The 23804-nt window shown below is 46.1% G+C and overlaps 1 protein-coding gene across 4 annotated transcripts in view; it reads left to right on the top strand.

Annotated features, from left to right (window-relative positions):
- Positions 1–23804, top strand: part of LOC119466461 (ribonucleases P/MRP protein subunit POP1) — a 62958-nt gene that overhangs the window by 5775 nt on the left and 33379 nt on the right. The window contains exons 4-5 of one of the 4 annotated variants that reach the window (XM_049657705.1): positions 1675–1905; positions 2600–2687. The exons of 2 other annotated variants lie outside the window; for them this stretch is intronic. In XM_049657705.1, the coding sequence (XP_049513662.1) occupies positions 1675–1905; positions 2600–2687 (319 nt within the window). The remainder of the gene's footprint in view (positions 1–1674; positions 1906–2599; positions 2688–23804) is intronic. One more of the 4 variants, XM_049657707.1, reaches the window with a different exon arrangement.

Raw genomic sequence — 23804 nt, 5'->3', positions numbered from 1 at the left:
GCTACACATCAGAAAATTTTGCTTTGTCATGTCACATTACTGTTGGTGACATCAGGTTCAGTATTTTGAGACCAACTTTAGTGTCAAATATCTTATGTTTCCTGTTCTTCATGCTTATTAAAGGGGCCCTGAAACACTTTTTGAACGTAGCAAAAACATATTGCCGATTTGTTAATGAGGCTGCTGTGCACGTGTGGGCCAAATATTATTGCACTGCATGCAGCAGGGAATTTACAATCTCGTGTCAAAAGCAGTGAACAGACGCTTGCTCTTGCATTCGCAATGTCGTCATCGAAAGCTGATCGAAAGCAGTTGGCTGACCAATGCTATTGACTGATTTCGTGATTGTGAGAACATTTTCGGTAATTCATTATTGCTAAATTCGAGTTAAATAGATGAAAAATGTATATGTTTGCTATCTCTAAAAGACAGAAAAAGTTATTTCATCTTTGCACTGTGCAGAGCTGCGCCTGCTGCACTTGGCGTTCGAGATGGTAGCGGCGTGCTGCATAGCGTAGTTTACCGTGGCCCTCATGGGCTGCCACAACAAGCCCTTTAGCCACCGCGACACTCAACTTTAGGCCGGGGCTTTGCCCTCTTGGCTTTTCCGCTGTGTAGATTCTAACGCTAGCGGAGACGAAAAGAGAGAGAAAGCAGAGTATCGGTGCGAAAACTCCGCTAATAGTTGAAGGATTCAAAAAATTTTTGTGGCATGACATTTTCGAGACGGTGTACTGTAATGAGTGAGGCCATTCTATGATTAGTTAGAAAAGCATTTGAGGGCCCCTTTATGTGTTGCTTGTGAGCGAGTTCCTGTAATTTTCTTTAGAAAGAAGCATTACATTTTGTGCTTTACTGCAACTGTTGCAGTAAAGCACTCTATCTATATTGGTAGCCTTTCCAGTTCTCGCTTTCATAATTTCCATAGCTGTCAACTTGGGCTGAGAACAGGAGCCATGTTCTGTTTGTCATCCCCCCAGAGACAATCCTCGATTAGTACTGGCATATGCACTGGCAGCAGCAGGGCTTCATAGTGTGGTATGAGGTCTATACATTGCTCAGAAAAAAAAAAAGAAAGGGTAAGTTAACTGAAAATAGGACACACGGTACAAAGGAAGCCTACATTGGTTGCTTACAAACAAAGCTTCACAGTTGAAAAATTCATCCTGGTCTGTTCCCTAGGATTAGAAAGGTTTTTCACTCAGCTGTGAAACTACCCACCGTGGTTGCTCAGTGGCTATGGTGTTGGGCTGCTGAGCACGAGGTCGCGGTATCGAATCCCAGCCACGACGGCCGCATTTCGATGGGGGCAAAATGTGAAAACACCCGTGTACATAGATTTAGGTGCACGTTAAAGAACCCCAGGTGGTCCAAATTTCCGGAGTCCCCAACTACGGCGTGCCTCATAATCAGATTGTGGTTTTGGCACGTAAAACCCCATAATTTTTTTTAGCTGTGAAATTTTTACGAGAGACCCGTGTACCTTCGTGCTATGTTTGGGTGAATAGCAACCCTTCATCGCATGAAAGTTATTCTCCCTTGAGGATTTCTGCACAACTTACCTTCTTGGAGCACTCAAATGTGACCATTTGAGTGTGCTGTTAGCCGTTGGGGCTTTGTTGTTTTGCAGTGAAGTTTCGTTAATAGTCACATAATCTGATTGCCCCACTGCAGCCTGACCCACCCAAGGGCAAGCGTCCCAGCCGCAAGCACCGCCGTCGGCCACGCAACCTGCTGGCAGAGTATGCGCGGCGTCAGCGGCGCCACGTCTGGCTCGAGACCCACATCTGGCATGCCAAACGTTTCAAGATGGCCGACCTGTGGGGCTACCGTGTGCCGCTCCACCCGACAGACAAGGGCATTCGAGCAGCCTATCGGGGCAGTGCCAAGCACGTCTTGCTCCATGTAAGCACGTTTCTGATCCCACATGTGGCGTCTTTGTCATATATTTGATGGACAACAATGTGGAACCCTACATGTGACACATGTAGGGTTTAGTGGGACAGTCCCCACTTTGGAGTAAACATCTGGAGTTCTAATTTGACCCAGTCAGAAGGGCCAAATGTCCCTACTTTTGTTTTTTCTATTGAATAACAATCAAACTAGATTTCCTTCTTATAATTCCTGAAAACTTAGTTACACATTCTTCTGTTTTGTCTTCTGTTGCATTGTCATAAACATAAAGGTGTGTTTCGTTATGGTCGTGGTTCTATTTTTGGTGTAGGCCCTAACCATTCACACTGCCTCTATCTGTATTTGGTAACCTTTCTAGTTCTCGCATTCTGAAGTTCCATGGGTGTTCTCTCTAGAATTTTGGAGCTATCATTTACGCATTCTGCCAAAGTTGATGTTTTCTTGACAGCTTTGATCCTTCCCTCTATACTGCTGAGGTTAGTTTCAGGTAAACAGTGAGGTGTGGGGCAAAAAAAAATAAAAGGGGGGGGGGACATGGAGCACACGTTTCTGTCGTTTTTGTGCGTTCCCTTTGTCCATGTTTCATTGTACAGTTTTTACATGAAGCTGCTATGCCCAACTGGCCCGGTACATTTTATTGCTGATTTCTGCTGGGCAACTCTGCTTTGCTTGCTTGCTTACGCAGGACTTGTCCTACTACAACTGCATCGAGCTGATTGGCAATGCAGAAGAGCTTGTCTCCAAGCTGGCACTCGTGACGAATCCAGACACAGGTTAGTGCTCGTGCATGCTTTGTGAGATGCGAAGCTCCGGGAATGTAACACTGTGCATCTGTGTCAGCAGATCAGTAGCGGTGGTTCAGTGGCTGTTGTGTTATGCTGCTAATGGTACATTTGACTGGTTGCTTTCGAGTGGTCTCGTGGTGCAGCTTACATTTGGCTGGTCGAGATTGAGCGCTCGGGATGCATTTGTCTGATTCATTCCGAGCGCCATGCTCCAGCTTGGAGCACTAGCAGGTGCTCTCAACCTTCGAGCGCGGAACACAACCAATATCCGATAAACTTGATCACACGGCCACTCCGATTGCTCTGGGAGCAGCTAGCATGTTCAGCTGGGGCAGGCCTTCTTTGGCTTCAATCTCGAGAGGACCCTGCATTGCTGCAAACCTAGTTGTAGTGTGGTAGGAATCAATTGAATGCGCTGTAACGTGAGTTAAGGGGTCCACTTTCCAGTCAGAGCAGCTGATTCTGATGGGGGCTGAATGCAAAAGTGGTTGTCTGCTGAGGTTCTGGTGCACATTAAAGGGACGCTATCAAAGGGAAAGTGAGTAAAGCTGTATTAATAAATTAATTCTCTACATACGTTACTGCGAGCTCATATGCATTGCATCAGTTATTTATCAGTTGCTGAAGGGACAGATGGCTGCTGCTGAAGCGCAGGCATAACTACTTGTCTAGCGGCATGCAGTCAACAAAGATTGCAGGAGGCCCGTCGTTTCGCAGCATGCTGAAAGACCACTGCCGTCGCGGCGCAGTACCGTCGTGCGCTCGAGCACTTCCGTACACATGATGTCTGCTTATCGCTGCTGTGAATTCATTTATAGCGAGAATTTCATTGCGTTTGTGCACCTGAATCTAGCAGCGTGCAAACCTTACCTGAAGTTCAACTTCGTACGTGACTCGCTGCACTTGCAATTGATACCGCGCTAAAACTTCGCCGCTTATTTCTTGAACGGCTTCCACGTATTTGGCGTTGCATAATTTCTTTCCTTTACGCAGCGTGCCACCCCTGAAAAAAATCTTCGGCGCCCGTATTCGCTGCAAGCCGTGGTACAACACAACTGAAAGTGGCGGGTCCATATTGTAAAGGTGCTTTCCGAAGCAGACGACCGAGCTTGGTACTACCCAGTTTAGGACAGAGAGCGCTTTTTAGCACAATTTTCGCAGCGCCCCCTGGGCAACACAGGAGCCCCATTGGTAAAGATGGAACAATATTGTATTCTAAGGCTGGCAGTGACTGGGCATAGCAAGTTTCAAGAACTTTTACTGTGCCATGACGGCCCAGATACTGTCGACTTCTATTAATTCAATCCTAACAGGACCAACAATCAAATCAGACAATCAAAATTGATCAAAGTATGTGGCGGGTTGAATTAAGCAAGTCGGAGAAAAAAAAAAAAAAACACCAGAATACACCACTGATTGATTTGGCAGTATGAGCACTATTCTGACACACCCCTGAATCAGACGTGTATGCACTATGTGTCGAAAGTAGAAACCGTACACAGAAATGACATTAAAGCTACTAAAGTAGAAATCTAATGCGCACCCTCTTTAAAAAAAAAAAGCTGAAAAAATTGTTACACAAATGCGGCTGGTTTTCTAGAGCCAGCTTTGCCACGGTCTTTTTTTATGTCATCTCCTCCGCAATACATCCATGTGATGTGGTAAAGCATATGACCATTGCGAGGTGGTTTTGGTTTCGTGCCAGATGGCATCATGCAGCCAATTTTCGGCCCAATCTTTTTATTTTTAGAAAAAAGAAAGGTGTGCTTTAGAATCAAGTAAATGCCGTAATCAGACATTCTGAACTATGGTTATTGCTTGAAAATCTTCTGAGGGCAGGCAGACAATGGACATTTTGGACGAGAGATGACGTGTGTTCAACTCATTCACTGACCACCACCAGGACAGACTAATGGGGGTCACTATCAGGATCACTGTAGGGGTCAGGCACGTGTGTGCTGACTCGTCAAGTTCGAAGTATCCGTCGAAGGTTAACTTTAGGATCATAACAAACGTTCAGGCCCATAAAATGCATGAGGGCTGGCTGGGACCTTTGGTTGGGATCAAATTAACCGAAAAATCAAATTAACTGGAGTCAGGTTAACGGAAGTCTACTATGCAAGACAATGCTTGACATCCATGACATCATACTGACATACCAGTGCTGAGGTAATAGAGGGGTCATTCCACGCCAACTGTCCCAACCCGGGCGCTCGACCATCAGCGATTTCGTTGAAAAAAATTGAGGACTATCTATTTAATGCAAGAAGTCTTCCTGTAAATCATTTTTGCGTAAAAAATTTTTTCAGCACCGCTAAGAACATGTGAAGTTTTTTAGAAAGCTCGAAAGTATGTGTCGTAAAATGCATTGTCAAAAAATTTTCTCTTCTTAAATTAGGCGAGGACACAATTTTCCCTTGAGAATGAAGATAGGCTTTTCACTTAAAAAAAGTTTTGTCGATCTTTACGTTCCCGTGAAATTTTTATACGGCACTAAATATGCAAAATTTGGTGCATATTGGGAATTTTTTCGCAGAAAGATAACTTTTACTGAAAGATTATATTTCATAGTAACTAATTGCCAGCAAGTTGTACTGTAAGTGAAAAATAATTTGGGACGAATATAGCGTGAAATGGCCTGTACAGCTGGCGACAAAGTTGCAAAAAAGTTACTTTTAGCCGATGTTTAGTCTTAAATTTAGCATTGAGGTGGTCGGGGTAAAAATACGCTAAATAGTGTATCTATTAGAAACATCCATTGTCTACAAACTCAGAAACTTTTATCAAATTACTTTTTGTTTTAAGCAAGAAAAAAATTTTTGAATTTGTGTTATACGCTTGCACGTGTGCGCTTGCACGTGTTTCCCCTTCGTAGGAAAGCGTCCTAGCGGTAAGTAAAACTTGCGCGGACGCAAAATTTCCTGAGTTGATGAAGGAACATCTATACAAGATAATCAGCTCCTCAAGTGTTTATTTGAGTGCTTCATTAGAAATTATTAGCCTAGCCAATAAAAAAACGCGATCCCCAATAGAGCGCATTTAAACGGATGTCGCCGTACGCCAACGGCCTGCATAGCGTCATCACGCAGCATCGGAAAGTTACGCCGGTGAGTACAGAGTGCCGTTGCGTACACAAAGATTTAGAAATGGGCGAAAACTTTGTGATTAGGAAGAGAATCTGTTGCTTTATTACGGCAAATATGTAGCAAATATCTGCCAACACAATCGTGTTTTAGCGACCATGTTGGTAATGATGTTAGATGAGTGTTGTCGACTCGTCATTAAATGCTTTGCAATGCTGAAGTTCAAACTACTGCATTTAAAAAATGATGGAAAGAAATAAATACGTTTAGGTGCTCACCCTCTCTGTCTTTATTGTTGTTAAATGTTAAATTCAGACCGAATGAGGCAGTCCACTGATCTTTGTGAAGCGCAGGATTTAACATCCAGTCTGCGATAACTGAAGAAAAAAATGTCTTGTTTCGAGCTATCGACAATAAAAAGGTTACGGCTATAATCCTAAAACGCGCTTCTATGCTGCTAAGATGCATTATATTTTTTCACACAAAACCTAGTATGTTTAAATGCTTGCAATTCCCCTGGTGGTCTTCTTGCAGCAATGTTCAGAATAAGATAAGAATAACGTTTCTTAGGCATTAACAGGCTACAATAATTGCTTTAAATAAAAGGAGGGTTTTCAAGTGCAAATATTTCTGGTACCTACAGCTACAATGTAATTCTGTAGTGGCTCTAGCAAGACATCAGGACATTTATTGGTTATATCTGCCAGAGAAGTCAAACTATATATGCTGAAGCATGGAAAGACTCATCCAGATCCGCCTAGAGGATTACAGTTCTGACTGTGCCACTTTTGCGTTATAGAATAACAAGGACATCATATCCTTTTCTTCGCGGTTGTGCTTAATAGTCTATTTGTATATGCGTGTTTAGAGTGGTCGCACTCATTCTTTCATATGTCGGAAGGCAGGAATAAAAACGCATGCTAATGATTTCCCACACGTTTATTGCATCCGAGGTCTTGCAATGGCAAATGCGCCTTCCAGGGCGGACAACTTCTCTCATATGGAAAAGAGAGCACAGAAAAAAACAATAAACTGGTCTGCGGTGTGCAGCGCATTTAAGAGCAATACGTATGACAACGTACTCAGGCGATTGTGCACTGCTCCTTTTGCAAACACGCTTAAACCATCGTGTGTGGACGACGAACAATTCAAGCAGTTGGATTTTGCCTGGAGATAATGATTTCCTTCAGTTTTGAGCATGAAGTCAGACCAACTTGAAGAGCATGCATTGAGGTGGGCTTGAAGTGGTGGTACTTCCGAGTATTCTTGATGGAAATCGCATGCTTGTACCTTTCGGCGAGGAGCAGCTTTGTTGTATCGATATAGTTTTTTGGTACCCATATTGCCCTGATGCCGAGAATATTATTTTGTGTCCACGAGAAGAGCTGGTGCAGTGTCAAGATCTGATCTTCATACGGTCTTTGTAGGCTTGCTTTCGCGGCTAAGCGCTTCACTGTTCCGCCTACGCCATCACAAGCACTCTTTCCATGTGACGTTGCGAAAAAGTTCCACTCGGCTGAAATTTCAAAATCTGTTTTGTGGTGGCAAAGATTGCTGAAGTTCTTTCTGTTTTTGTATTGAGAAGCAGCCCCATCGGAAAAGTAGTGAATGTGTGTGATTGCAGGAAATTCTTGTCTGACTATTTTTAGTATTGCTTCTTGGAATGCAAAGACGGCAGTGGTGTCGTGATCGAGACAGTCAGAAATCACAATAAAGGACATGATGGAAACTGGATCGCAACTGCCTTCCGTGGCTCGGTAATAAATAACTGCTGGATGCAACGATGCCTGCATATTGACCCAGTGAAACTGCTGTGGTGCATCCTGTACTACAAAATGATAATTTTGGTAAAATCCATTAACACAACTGCTTCATTGTTGCTTAGGTTTGCCTTCAAGTGTCTGAAATAGTGTGCTTGTTGTTTGTTAACAAAATGGTGACCTTTGAGTTTCTTCAGCGTCTCCAAGAACCTGTCAAAGAACTCATCAAGTGAAAGCAGAAGTGACTCGAGACTGAACCGCGTGCCGCTCACCCACTGCTTAACCACTATGCTTTCGTTCTCTTCGGCGTCAAGATTCAAGCTGTTCCTGAGCATATTTGCGACGTGCTTTGTTCCTGGACAACTGCTGCAGTCGCCGAACATGCACGGCTCACTGTCCAGTTGGCACACTGTTGTTCCCAGTAGCTCCTGGCAGGTCTCTTTCAATCCAGAAGCGTGGAGCATAAGCTTAAAATTTTGATGCTGCATACAGACGCATACAGTGTGTGTGCCACATCCTCCTGCTAACACGCAATGTGCGGGTCGAAGGCTGGCAAACGTGGAAAAACCGCAAGTCATTGTTGAAGTTTCTTTCCAATTCTTGAACATTTCTTTTAAATTCATTAACAGCAAACGCTTTTGACAACCACGCAACACGTCTTTTTTTCCCGGAAGGCAGTGGGACACTGAGTCATCCTCATAGAATTGTTGGATCGAACAAGTAATTTCTTTGCTTAAAGGCCGACCGTTCTTCGGTGGCGGCAGGCTCAGCACTCCAGAATTGGACTTGAGTTTCAATGCCTCACGTACCTGTCGCTCAGAGGCGCCAAAGAAGCTCATAATTTTATTCCGCGACCAGGATTGCGGAGCCGGTGTTAGAATCTGGATTTTATTTTGGCGGGGGCCTTCTTGCATGAACTTGTCCTTGAGTTCATTCATTAATGACACGTAGTCATCGAGAAGAAGGTCTTGTTCTGTTTCCTTCACTGCTGTGGATGTCTCGCTCAGGCCAAGATAGGTACGCATTGTTTCCTTCAAATTCATCTGCAGTTTTTTTGCTTTGTTCTGTACATAAAATTCTCTGCGCCCCCGTGCCCGCTTTCTTCTAAGAGGGCTCGCAACTACGGCTACGAGAGCCTCGTTAACGGCATCTGGAATTGTCGCCGGTAGGTCATCCGCTGGAGACTCTGCTGTCTGATCTTGAACTTGCATATCAAGCCCCAACGATTGTTGCTCTGGAGTTTCTCTTGGTCTTGAATGGTAACAACGACGGAGACAGCAATGACAGAGCCTCTCTCCTGGAATTAATCCCAATAATGGTTGCATGTTCACAAGAGACATTGTGATCACTGAAGTCCCCCGAAAATTCATTGTATGCTCAAGAAATGGATTTGAGCACCATTTTGATGCTATAAGCGACGTGTACTTCTTTAAGTACACCATGTAATGATGGCCACACACAGTGTCGATGCCTTGCTTCTGCTTTGCTCGAAGAGTAAGTATAAGCGGCGTTGAGGCTCGGTGAGGTCCTGAACATTGACTAAGTACTTCTGCTTAGTCTGTGTTATTTTGTGGCATCCTTTAGGTCCGAGGGAACACGGTGGAAGCGAAACACCTGTGAAAAGAAACAGTGACGTGTATAATTTTTATGGTATATTTATCTACTCACTCTTGTTATTCAGCGAATACGAGACAAAGTTATGATCGCATTTGAATTCAGTAGCACGCGAAATCTTGTGACAGAACCTAACGAGTCATCTTTGTTCATTCTGCTGAAAACCTTGCTACAAGGCATGGCTACATGCAGGAACAACGACTTGATTGTGGGGCGTGCGGTAGGGGTACTACTGAATAATTTTGACCAACTGTACGAGTGTTCTTGCATATGGCCTTCATTGAAATACGGCCTCTACAGCAGGGGGTCGAAACCAAAACCTTGATTGAGCTAAACTCGGCAATGTCATAGACACTAGGCTTCGTCCCTCTGCTATGGATACAACAAGTGCAATATAACTACTCAGTTCATGCCATTGTCATTTACATATACATTGAATGCTACAATAATATTTAACACCTCGGTTCAGAAAGGTACTCTTAGACAAGAGCACGTCTTCAATGGCAGACATTTGGTCAGTCGCCACTCGAGATAGCAGTTTAAGCGATAGTGAGGACACTGTTGCGGCGATGCTACTAATTACAGAGTCCAGCAATACATCTAATTGGACTAGTTGTGCATCCGTTCATACTAAGGGGTGGGCCATGCACAAAGACGGTATGCAAATGTGTGTAGTGTACTCCTTCTACTCTGCGTTTTCTGTTCGTGCACTGTACCCCTTCTCGTAATATGAATTACGAATGGCTACGTGAGTAATTACATGTGCAATTACAGGTAATTATGCGTATAGACTATGTACAGAATGAAACAAAAGTTCATGGGTTTCCGTAACAAAATAGCGCGTGTGAATGCAGTACTTTGTGAAAAAATAAATCATACGATAAATGCCATAGTGTCCATAGTGCAGAAAATTTAGACGGAAATGCCAATAAGCCTGGTCATTAAAAGAAAACATGACTATTTCAAAATTAAATTTTGACTATATTTTTTCAGGCTTTTTCTCATTGCTCCACTGCTATGCCGGACATAGTTACTATTATTTAGCTTAACTATGTGATTAATACGCAACATACTTCACTAATTTCTGTTTAATGACTTCATTTTATGTCACTCCATTAACATGATGCTTTCATTTATTTAAAATGTCATTAGTGGACTCATAAAAACAAGAACAAGCAATCGATTTAAAGTACGTATCTAGTGTCTCGTCGCTTTTGTCCTTTAGGCCATTCTGGATTTTATATGCTGGTTACGTAAAGTAATACAGACGCGAATGCTAAAAAAATGATACCTCAACGCTCGACATAGACCACTTCAAACAATTAGCAATTGTTTAGGTGTTATTAAACGAAAGTCATCGCAACGCTATTAAAGTTCCCTCGAGGACCAGAGATTAAGCATAAATCCATGTGCTCAATAGTGGAGGCTTCACCGAAAGAAAAAACATAACTTCTTTAGCGCCCTCATGGCATGGTGTCGAAGGATGAGTAGACGCTTCCATGACAAAATAGAAGGTATTTCACAAAAGTGTGACAAGTACAGGTAATGTCATGAATACAGCTTCTCCAATGGCACAACTGCTACATATCGCTGACTGGAGAGCCACCTTTCCTCAATGTACAAGTCACACAGGGGATATCCAGCACTCGTTTGCAAAATTTCACACCCTTGCTTTGGAATGATTCCAGCACGACTGCTAGGACGTCTGCTAAACTAAGGCATCGGAAAGTTTCGTCTGCTACTTGTTTTCTGCAGAAGAAACATGGTCGCTAAAACACGATTGTGTTGGCATGATATTTGCTACATATTTGCCGTAATAAAGCAACAGATTCTCTTCCTAATCACAAAGTTTTCGCCCATTTCTGAAATCTTAGTGTACGTAACGGCACTCTGTACTCACCGGCGTAACTTTCCGATGCTGCGTGATGACGCTATGCAGGCCGTCGGCGTACGGCGACATCCGTTTAAATGCGCTCTATTGGGGATCGCGTTTTTTATTGGCTAGGCTAATAATTTCTAATGAAGCACTCAAATAAACACTTGAGGAGCTGATTACCTTGTATAGATGTTCCTTCATCAACTCAGGAAATTTTGCGTCCGCGCAAGTTCTACTTACCGCTAGGACGCTTTCCTACGAAGGGGAAACACGTGCAAGCGCACACGTGCAAGCGTATAACACAAATTCAAAAATTTTTTTCTTGCTTAAAACAAAAAGTAATTTGATAAAAGTTTCTCAGTTTGTAGACAATGGATGTTTCTAATAGATACACTATTTAGCGTATTTTTACCCCGACCACCTCAATGCTAAATTTACGACTAAACATCGGCTAAAACTAACTTTTTTGCAACTTTGTCGCCAGCTGTACAGGCCATTTCACGTTATATCCGTCCCAAATTATTTTCACTTACAGTACAACTTGCTGGCAATTAGTTACTATGAAATTATAATCTTTCAGGTAAAAGTTATCTTTCTGAGAAAAAATTCCCAATATGCACCAAATTCTGCATATTTAGTGCCGTATAAAAATTTCACGGGAACGTAAAGATCGACAAAACTTTTTTTAAGTGAGAAGCCTATCTTCATTCTCAAGGGAAAATTGTGTCCTCGCCTAATTTAAGAAGAGAAAATTTTTGACAATGCATTTTACGACACATACTTTCGAGCTTTCTAAAAAACTTCACATGTTCCTAGCGGTGCTGAAAAAATTTTTTTACGCGAAAATGATTTACAGGAAGACTTCTTGCATTAAATAGATAGTCCTCAATTTTTTTCAAAGAAATCGCTGATGGTCGAGCGCCAAGGTTGGGACAGTTGGCGTGGAATGACCCAGTTACGACGGTATAAGAGCCCGTCGCGAATGGAGGCTTGGCGACGTAAGGCGCGATTGGTAGTGGTTGTCATGCGGTGGACAAGAAACTGAGAATTGACACAATCCAAGGGTCTTTCTTCTGCTCCAGCAGGATATCCGTGGCAGCAAGGGAAGACTCGGACAATGGGGCCTTCGGGGAGGTAACCTCGTCTGTTAGTGGCGAACGAGACAAGGCATCCGCATCCGAGTGTTTTCGGCCAGAACGGTACAGCACTCGAATGTCGTACTCCTGCAGTCGAAGCGCCCATCGAGCAAGACGACCGGATGGTTCTTTTAAGGACGACAGCCAGCACAGCGAATGGTGATCAGTAATCACGTCAAATGGGCGGCCATAGAGATACGGGCGGAATTTGGTTATGGCCCAAATTATAGCGACGCATTCTTTTTCTGTTACAGAATAGTTCGATTCTGCTTTAGTAAGTGCACGACTGGCGAAGACGACGACGTACTCATCGAAGCCAGCCTTTCTCTGAGCGAGAACGGCACCAAGGGCCAACGCCACTGGCATCCGTGTGGATTTCTGTTGGAGCGCTTGAGTCGAATGGCGCAGGATTGGAGGAGACGTCAAGAGACGACGCAGCTTTGTGAATGCGGCATCGCAATCCGGTGACCAGGTCGAAAGGTTGTGGCCACCACGAAGAAGATGCGTTAAAGGTGCTATGATGCTGGCGAAATTGCGGATGAAACGGCGGATGTATGACGCTAACCCAATGAAGCTGCGCAGTTCTTTCAAGGTCTGTGGTCGTGGAAACTGGGTAACAGCTTGTAGTTTGGCCAGATCAGGGAGTACACCTTCTTTCGACGCGACATGGCCGAGGATGACCAGCTGCCGGGCGGCGAAGCGACACTTCTTCAAATTAAGCTGGAGGCCAGCATCGGCTACGCATTTGAGGACGCGTTCAAGTCGAAGTAAGTGGAAGGAAAGTCCGGTGAAAAGATAACGATGTCGTCCAGGTAACACAGGCATATCTGCCATTTCAGGCCGCGCAAGATGTTGTCGATCATTCTTTCAAATGTGGCAGGCGCATTACACAGGCCAAATGGCATCACGGGTGAATTCAAATAAACCGTCGGGTGTGATGAACGCCGTTCTTCGGCGGTCTGACTCAGCCACAGGCACTTGCCAATACCCGGATCGCAAGTCTAAAGGTTGAGAAGAATTCGGCTCCTTGGAGGCAGTCTAGCGCGTCGTCAATGCGAGGTAGTGGATAAACGTCCTTGCGGGTGATCTTATTGAGGCGCCTGTAGCCACGCAAAAGCGAATTGTGCCATCTTTCTTTTTGACAAGCACTACAGGAGAAGCCCAGGGACCGTGCGAAGGTTGTATGACACCGCGTTGGAGCTTGTCTCCAACGTGCTCAGCGATGACGTCGCGCTCCGTGGCGGATACACGTTACGGCGTCTGGCGTAAAAGCGCATGGTTGCCGGTGTCGATGTGAAGGGACAACACTGGAAGTGCGACCTAAGCAAGATGGTTGGAGGTCGAATGAAGTGCGAAAGCGGTCAAGGAGATTGGCGATCTGGGCGTGCTGACTTGGAGTGAGGTTGGGATCAATAGATCAGGAAAGTGTTGGGTCACATGGCGGCGTCGGAGGAGAAACTTGAAGGGCCATAGCGTCAACCTGAGGAGAATCCGGGTCGTCAGGCACATCATAAAGGAAGCTTGGCTCGATTGCATCAGCATAACCAAGACACTCATCGTGGAGCAGTCTAGCAGTGCAAGGAAACATGTTCGATACATAAAGTGCGCTGGAACCTTGTCGAATGGCAAGAAGGGCAAAAGGAAGCAAGAAGGGAGGACGGCGAGCAGCAAGTTTAGACGGCGTGAAAAGAACTGTGGAGTCGGAAAACCCAACGCAGGATACGGGCACAAGTGCGGCAGAGCATGGAGGAATCTCGGTGTCGGCGGTGACGAGCACAAGACCGGAAGCGTCATCAGTATCTTCAAAAAACGTTGGGCCGATGGCGACAGAGCGAGTTCAGCACGGGCACAATCTATAACGGCACGATGAGATGACAGAAAGTCCCATCCTAAATCATGGCATGGGAGCAGCGGGGCAGAATAGCGAACTCAACACGGTATAAAGTGCCGCTTATAAGAACACGCACGGTACACTTCCCTAAGGGTTCAATCAGCGCCGCGCTTGCTGTGCGTAATGAAACAGCAGAATATGGCGTCGCGACTTTTCTTAGTTGAAGACGAAGCTGATTCGAAATCACTGATATTGCTGCTCCCGTGTCTACAAGCGCATGGACGGCAATGTCTTCTGCATAAACTTAAAGGACGTTCGCAGGAAAAAAAATTGGTCTTGAGCAGTTCGTTGAGATCGCAGTTCTTGCCTCCAGAACTGCGTTCCTTAGTTTCCTCTCGGAGAGCTTCAGGGTGGCGGACAAGCGGCGACAGAGAACGCCGACGGGGTGACGGAGACCGACGGGTATTGAAGGTTCGGGAAGCAGGAGGTGAGGCTTCGAATTGCTGAGCGGCAGAAGCGGAACGGAACGGAGAGTCGAAACCGTTGCTGGGTGCCCTCGGAGAATCCGAAGGATACCACCCGCGCCGGCGGCAAAACCGTGCTACATGCCCAGGCAGGCCGCAAGAATAACAGATAGGGCGGTTGTCATGAGTGCGCCATGGATGGAGAACAGCGGGCTGAGACTGGTGAATATATTGGCGAGTGGGCGCACGGGCTGCTGTGGCGGCCAGTAGCTGCTTGGAAGCGCATATGGTGCAGCCACTTGCGGAGGTGAGGGAAAAGCGGTGGTAAGTCTGGATTGAATAGATGCAGACGGAGGCCTTGGATTTGCGACAAACGGCAGCGTAGGTAAGTGGAACAGGCGTAGGACGCGGTTGATGACAAGTGGCACGGCGCTAGCGACCTGGTCTTGTATCACCTGACGGAGATCAGGAGACAAGGGTGACTCCTACACTTGACTGGCGGGCAGAAGAGAGAGTTGGCGTGCCACTTCTTCTCGTACAAATTGCTTGATTTGGTCGAAGATTGCTGAACTAGAAAAAGTAGCACTGACACCGTCACCCAGAGCTGAAAGCACTACGTCCGGAGCGGAAGCTCGGCGCGTAGAAATCCGTTGTTTGCGTAGCTCTTCATAGCTCTGGAAAAGCGAGGTGAGGTCGTTGACCCTCTGAGGTTTCTTTGCCAAGAGCATTTGGAAGGCGTCATCGTCTATGCCTTTCAATATGTTCTTACTTTTGTCATCTTCGGACATACCTGGGTTGATACGCCGGCAAATGTCAACTACATCTTCAATGTAGCAGGTAAAGCTTTCGCCCTTTTGTTGGGCACGACAGCGAAGCTGTTGTTCAGCCCGATGTTTACCCACAGCAGGGCGACCGAATACGTCCTGAAGTTTCGTTCTGAATGCTGTCCAGGTAGAAAAGTCAGCCTCATGGTTGCGGAACCAAAGATGGGCGACCCCGGACAGGTAGAACGGTACGTAACCAAGCTTGTCAGTGTCATTCTATTTGTTGTGGGTACTCACTCGGTCGTACGATGACAGCCAGTCCTCTATGTCATGATCGTCAGTGCCATTGAATACGGGAGGATCCCGTTGGCGTGGCGCACCAGGACAGACGACCGAAGGCGGTGCCGGGGGTGTATCGGTAGGACGAGCCTCCTCAGGCATGGGAGACGTGACAGGGATTGTCCGCTGCGGAGATCCAGGTTTGCAACAGGCCCCGCACCTTCCACCAATGTTACGAAGCATTTGGGGAATTCAGCGTTCGCGACTGGCACAATAAAGCAGCGAGAGGTAGCACAGGCCGATCGAGCACGACACAAGGCTTATCTCTCCTCGTCGTTCTCTCACAGACACATCCCCACTGCTCCTTATTTCACAGTACAATATTATATATATATTATATATATATATATATATATAGAGAGAGAGAGAGAGAGAGAGAGAGAGAGCCGCGTTACCTGGTGCCCAGTTGTCGCAGTCTAGATTTCTGTCACCGACGCGGGGGGCCTTCGTGAAAGTCCACCATCCTCGGGTCTCCTCGTACGTGCAATTGGCAGGCGTGTCGCCGGCGACTAGGCCTAGGCCGCACACGAGAAGCGCCAAGCAGACGGAGGACCACATTTCTCTCCGTGCAGCGTGCCCACTGGACGCCCGTCACTGTGTGCTCGCCTTATGTTATTCTCGCAGCGTTTGTTCCCGTTTATCTGTCACCATTTTTATCACGGCCCCGCCGTGCACACGGGAGACAAAAGGTACAGCCAGCTCGAACGCAGGCCCTCGAAAGTAAAAAGCGCACCGAATGATAATTTGGAAAGCCCCGTACGGCCTTCCTGCCTGAGAGGGCACTATGCAATGGAATATGTTCAAATTGAGAGCCGTTACATTTTATTCATGCCACATTAACATCGTAGGGCATGGTGGTTAGTGCGAGCAAAAACAAACAAACAAACATCATACAAACAAGCAAACAATCAATCAAACAAACAAATCGAACTGAAACGTTCTGCCAGATACCTTTTAAAGCTCCAGGCGGCTCTGCTGGCATACACGCCCTAGAGTTACTATACATATGGTTCCCGCAGGGAGACAGAGTTGGGCCTCCGTTTTCCACGTGCCGCTCCGTTGCCATTCGGTAAGCGTGGTCACGTGGAACTCCGAAGTGCTGCAGAGAAGCTGACCTACCGCGATGCCGCTCCTCCTTTTGGCCTCGTGAATTCCAGCGCCATCGCCATCTGCGCGGCGCATTTGATTTTGTGTGACAGACGCAGCAACTTTCGCGGGAGTGCATTAATTCTCTGGGCGAATCGTGAAACGTCTTCCTCTTCTGTGCCCGTCACATGTGTTATCGGCATGATAGGTTGCAGTGCACCCTACTGCAAGAATCGCAGTGAGTGTCGAAAGTTGTGTTTTTTTTTACATACCGCGCGCCTGGTAAGCCATCCACGCCGTGTGCAGTGGCTTTTGCGAATGGGACGCGGCAAGCCAGCTCCCAGAAATGCAACAATTTGCGAGGTAAGCTTTCGCCAGAAGAATGACGACTTTATTTCTGCTTGTTTGAGTATGCTATTTATGTCTATATATTATTAGTTACGGTAAAACGCGTAAAACAACCATGAAAGTCGAAACAAGGGCGAAGGATACCAAAAAACTGGAGAACGCTTAAGCTTCGCTTTTAAGAGTGGAACGCGATAGCGTTATCGGGCCCCGTTCAAATCGCATTTTCCTTCAGTGGGCATCACTGCAACACAGAACGTGGGAAAGCCAGGCTTACAAAGCCAAGCTTACATCGATTCCTTTAAAGTCGGCTTCACTTTTAAACAGAAATGCATTGCTGGGAAGACGTTTTTCTAGGGGCAATATAAGTCGTCTTATGATAAAATGTGAAGGCCCTAGCACCTTTTTTTGTTATTTAATAATTGTTTCCTATTGCCCCGACGCGCGCGCGTGTCCAAAACGCATTAGGCAGGCGGAGTCCCAATTTGACCTGCCGAGGATGCGAGCGCTATCTGGATAGCATTTTCGTAAGTAAACTACCCGAGCGCGCCGGTGCTTGTATGGTGGAAATGCTGGAAAAGGCGTTTGTGTTTGAGTTTCCTCGTAACAGAATTAAGTTTTCTCGTACATGAAAAATACAATCCGACGCCACCATGTCTATAGGTTGGGGTTAAGTCATACTTTCCCCATTTTTCTGACGGATTTCGCTATGAGAGATTCAATTTTTGTTTACCAAAATCTTGCACCACGCGGAGAGCCTTCGCGGTCGGGGTGGTTCGTGGTGATTTTCTCCTTCGCTAACACCTTCCGCCACGCGGAGGACCTGCACAGTCGGGATGGTTGGAGATTATTTTCTCCGCCGTGGACGCCGACACCTGATTTTCTGCGATACGAGGCCCTTAACGCTGTCGCGTTAAAAAAAACACCGCATATCCACGGGCTGAATGATGGTGAATGGGCGAAGCTCCGGAGGGAATCATCGGTAAACCGTGAATCTTCCGTGTAATTCGCCCAGTCTCGCCGCACTAAATCGAACGATTGACTTCCACCATTGACACGCGCCATATGTGACGTCATTCCTATTTTATAACAGCGCCCTTCATTATAATTGCACCATCTCCCGCTTAAGGGGACGCTAGCACAAACGCGTTAGAAACGTGCAGTACTCTCTAGTAAGGGGGAGAGGCCACAGCGTCTTATGCAGCCGTTTACACATGCCGGAACGTGCACCGCGTTTGCCGACGCCATCACATGACTGCTGAGAGAGTATAACCCCCGTATTCATAAACGCTCCTCGACTTGAACTTGACTTGCCACCGTCTTCAACGCGTTTCGAACGCGCTGCCCAAGGCGGTGGCAAGTCAAGTTCAAGTCGAGGAGCGTTTATGAATACGGGGGTAAGGCGGAGAGGCCACGGCGTCTTACACCAGCTTCTTACACGGGCCGTAACGCGCTAGCACAAACGCGTTAGAAACGCGCAGTCTTTCGTTAATGTTGGGTATGTATGGTCATCGTGGTGCGTGTGTCCATGTGCGCTTTGTGGCGTAGTGGTTAGCGCCGCGCGTTCGGAAGTGAGGGGTCCCTGGTTCGATTCCGCGCTACGGACACAACTTTCGGAATTTTTTTTTCATAAAAGTAGACGTGGCTGCCTACTACTACGACGACTACTACTACTACATACTACAGAGGAGGGACAGACCCACACCCTAAGGATCTTCGCCCCTGAAAGATCGCGCGATAGCTTACTCGAACAGACGACAGAACGAAAGCAGTGGTCCGGCTGACACCACATACGAGTACGCATCGAGCGTCGGCGGGTCCGCATAATACCAGTTTCCCGCGCGCAGGGCACAGAAGCGGCCGCTCTCATTGGTCTCCACAGTCGCGGGTCGCGTCTTTCAACTCCGGCTCCGCGTTCACTCTTGAACGCAGCGCAGCGCCTGCGCGAACGAGAGGTGGCTTCACTGAAAAAATTTGGATTGCAAGATGGTGGACCCTATGCCCAACTCTGCTCCTGTAGGGAGCATGTACAGTAACTCTAACACGCCCGACCTTGCCCAACTTTGCCATTGTATCGTAAAGTGCCTATAAGAGAGAGTGACTGGTTTTAATTAACCCTCGAGAGGTTTGCCTGGTGCCTTGCCGACTTGCTGCTACCCGATGGATGTGTTGAAATGAAACGATACGAACGCGCATTAGACAGTGGGGAATGCAGAGCACAAACCGTAGCACGCAGCATATACAAACAACCCATCTCGTTGAGGCTACCTTCGTTGCGCGAGGCGAACATACAGTGTTAGTCCATGGGCCATGTATACATCGCGTAGCTCAAGGGATTGACAGCAGTGATGTAAAACTAGCGATACGTACTGATGTAATGACCAGTTATATGGAGACTCCAGGCGCATTTCTAGGTGCAACTCTCGGTGACTCTGTGGCGTGTACATGTAGCCCTGATATGGGACGACCAAGAGAAGATCCGGACACCCGAAGAAGAAGCCGTTCATCTTGAAGCGCGTCGCGCGACCAATGGAGAATCTGCGCGGCGGCGGCGATCCGATTTGGAATACCGTGCCTAGCAGCACTGAGCATTTCCTAGCGAAACTTAGCCAAGCCCAGTAAAACCCGGAGGAAGCTAGGTCGATCATCAGCTCTGCTGTTTACTCTAGCCTTCCACCACTAGTGCAAGCTGGCCACATTTTTACTGGTCCTAACAAAATTATGTGCATAGGATGAAAATGAATTCACCACGATGCCTGTAATAGACACAGAAACGTGTTCGATCTTTCCGCAAGATACGTCCGTCCAGAACACCGTTAATGTTTTATTCGTGAAAGTGAAAATGTGACATATACATAAAGAAAAAAAAGCAGGTGATCAACAGCATTTTCATCCCAGAATCCTTCAATCGCTACAAATGCGGCCTTCTACCACACCAGTTAGTTATTCTCAGTAAATATACAATTTTATTTCTGCCTAGACCAGACAGAATTGCCCGACTCTCTTATCCTGTGACGACATTTGGCGCAGAACACTAAAAGGTGCACCATGCATCGCACCGTGCGTGCTCTCTGCCTCCACTCACCCAATGTGTTCTTCGTGGCTTTACAAACATACCCATCCTTGAATCCTTCCCTGGCTGTTATCGACAAAGGTGTGTGCATGCTGAGCTCAAGCCGAGAAGTGATTGCGTCAAAAACACTTTGACCATGCAAAATTTACGTGCCCGAGGAACGCAGAATAACGGGCTTTGTCGCCACTTAAAACATATTTTCACATTTCTGCGTTATTCCATTACAACTACCACGACTAAAGAGGCAATCAACCTATGCACAAGGGCAATGAAGTCATTTTTCACTGAAAGCCCTCATCGCTGTTCTGATTGCATTTAATTTCTTTGTGCTAAAAACCATCGTAAAACAATGTTGCAAGTTTTCTGTGGGCCTGCCGCGTAGCCTTACTAAGTTAATAACGCTGCTACGACCAGTCACCGGATGAAATTGGCCCCTGTGTTGATACACATCTCAAAGTTTTGAATGTATCTGGCGATGGTAGCCTGGTTTCTCGAATTACGTACAGTGAAGCATGTGGGCCATAGCATGTGATAACCGACAGTTCGCCAACACAGACAAGAAAGGAAAGGAACACACCACACGTAAGAAAAACTAAACATTCGATTTGGTAACGATATAATCAATGCACCCAAGATCGCGGCAAATATATAGTATTTTGTTTGTTTCAGTGCATCACAAACAAATACACGCACAAAGCTACAAACATAAACCTGTTAGGAGGCTGTGGCCATGACCAGTGGCACCACGTGCGATACATATTTCCACCTTTAAACTCAAGGATATGGCCCGGCAACAAAGGAGACTTGTGAGAACGGCTACGTATATATATATATATATATATATATAAGTGTGGATCAAATGCAGACGGAAGCCCCAGTGTTGCGGACGTCGAATTGTATACAATATATTGCGTGATGGTTGATTGGTGCACATCCTTATGAAGAAATGCTGATGGTGCCCTCCTTTTGTTTCTGTGTGACGTAATTTTGTGCGAGACACAAGATATACAAATTATGCGCACAACGCCAAGTGAAGCGTTTTCATTTGAGCCGGCATTTATATGTACATGTGCATATACTATATGACAATATTTCACACACCCATATATATATATATAATATATATATATATATAAGACAAAAGTTCACGTGAACAGCAACGTTACTACACATGAACGATAAGAGAGAGAGAAGAACTTTATTGATTTCCGGCAGATTGCTGGGTTCCCACCTAGGAGCCAACGGAGAGACCGTGTCTGCCGGCAGCTTCCTCGGCCTGCTGGATGGCCCACAGTTGCTGGTCCAGGCCTGAACTGAGCAGCGCAGTCCCCCAACGCGCCCGAAGGCCCTCATTGGAGGCCGCGACCCCAGTATTGCTGATTAATGCTGGACATGCCCTAAAGACTAAAGAGATTACGCTGGAACACATGCTGAAGTGTTCGTCCGCATTAGTTCTTTCACAATTGTAATTCGTGCAGCTAACACGATGATCGCAATCCAGTTTGCCCCACTCGCAGCCTCACAGCTTCCACATAGCGCACACAACGATACAATTCATGGAATGCAAACAATAAAAGCAAATGGGCTTCTCCCGCTCTGAAAACTGCTGAGAATCTGAAAAGTTAGAAATGTTCGAAACCTTTAAGAGGACCTGATCTACTACTACCTCAGCTGCATCCTGACGGAAATGCGTCGGTGAGCCCACATAGCCAAGATCTTACGTGACCTTGCGAAAATTGTCTTTGATAGAACTCATTGACAATGATGTCAAGCAAAGTAGTAGTCAACTAGGAATACGGCTGAGTGTAATATGGAGTCGTGCAACCCGTGATAATTCCTCATCAAGAGACATTGGCCGTAAATTCGACGCAAGGTTGTCTCGTTCATGCAGCCTTATTCAGATCGCGTTCGTTGTATGCCAGTGTCCATTGTGTCGGAAGTGTGTGCTGCGAAACCGAAATCGCAGTGAGGTCTCATAACTTGGTACAGCAAGTCTTCTCTGGTTACGTGCTTACATGCACCTTCCATAAATCGCGTTGTCAGTCGTATGTCGTTTGGGGACACAATGCCTGCTCTCAAATTAACGTATATATCACGGAACGCTGGTGTATGCAGGAGTGACACACGTTTTTGCGGTTATAGCTATTTTTTACAAAAGAATTGATGTGCTTAGTTCTGTGGAATCTCTTGACGGAACATTCTTAAGGTCCGTAGATGGGCCCGTTGTAGCAAAGCCTTACCACTTCTTACGCACTCTTTACTTTGTATACACGTGACTGAGGTCAAAACAAAGCTTCACAGATGCATTCCAAACTGAGCAATACATTCATTAAAGAGCGAAGCTGCGTCAAGGAGATCTCACACCATTCGAAGTCCCACAGTGACCTTTTATAGCGAGTCCCTTAACTGTGTACTAGGACTGCCTATTCCTCTGCCCGAAATCGAGCCAAGAGTTAGTAAACGCTTCATTTTATCCGCTGCAACAGCGGATATTGAAAATCCGAGCGTCATCTGTGGACTTGTCGCAAACTGCTATCCGCCGCCTTGTTGACGACGCAGCCAAACCAAACTTCTCACTCCATAGCATAGCTACTAGCATAGCTGCTGCTTTTATCCTTGTTCAGTGGTGTCCTCCCACGAGTGTTCTCTGCTACAAGTGAGGCGATACGTCCATACCAAATCCAACAATACTTAAGGCCTGTTGTCGCGGACAGCTTACTGCTGCTAGCATGTACCGGAAAAAACAATTATTTTTCATCTCGCTCCCTCGTTTCGTTGCTGCAATCAGCCCCCGTGCCTTCCCTGTGCCCCTAAAAATGTTTAATATCATTTTTGTATGAATTGGCACGCCAGGGCAACATTAGCTTCCATACGAAATATTTAAAAAAATGACTGTTTAGCCTACTAGTGCGACAAACTTCTTCATGTCGATTGAATGACTGCTCCGTTATATCAATACACTTAGACATTTTTAAGGAATCTTGCAGTTAAAAATTTCTTCTGCATTAGGCATCAAAACATCGCGGGTTGTTGCGGAACACATTTCGCTCAATATTTCGTCAAGACAAAGTCAAATGAAATACCTCTGCAACCACGCGATGTTCGCAAGCATGATGGCTCATGAATTTTATAGCTAAGAAAAATCGGCTGGACACGTTAGCGTAGCCTGTCGATGGAGCAGTTATTATTGTCAGTTATTCATTCAAAACATCGGCAAAATGCCCCGAAGGTTTCGCCAACCGTGGGAACAAAATGGACACAGACGGATTCAAAAAGATACGCCTCTTAAAGAGTTGCGGAAAAGACAATGACGAGTATTGTTTCTTTTTAGTCTCATGAATAGCCGCACAGCGACGGTTGTCGAGCCTTGCAACATACAGTCGCCTCGCAACTACGCCGTCAGCAAGACGGCAAACGCAGCCATTGTTGCCAGATAACTAGGCATTTTGAATATCGCCGTTTTCGGCTGCTCTACCCGAGCTTTTTCGTACGTTTCATTTTACTGGAGCTTTTCACGGAGTACTGAGTTTTACTATCAAAACAGTGAAGAATGAACAGTACACCACCAACGTACTCATCAGCACATTACTTAAATTTAGCTAGTCAAGAGGCCCCCATGCCCTCGGTACGTATGCATATGTCCGACACTGCTATGCGGCTTTCAGCTTAGGGGTAAAACGCTCAATGGCTGAAAGAAGGATTCATCGCTTGAGTATTCCGCGCAAAGAAGGGGT

This window comes from Dermacentor silvarum, chromosome 10 (assembly GCF_013339745.2).
Source record: "Dermacentor silvarum isolate Dsil-2018 chromosome 10, BIME_Dsil_1.4, whole genome shotgun sequence".
Classification (NCBI taxonomy): Eukaryota; Metazoa; Arthropoda; class Arachnida; order Ixodida; family Ixodidae; genus Dermacentor; species Dermacentor silvarum.
Note: the sequence above shows the minus strand (reverse complement) of the source record. Positions and strands in the feature narration are given on the sequence as shown.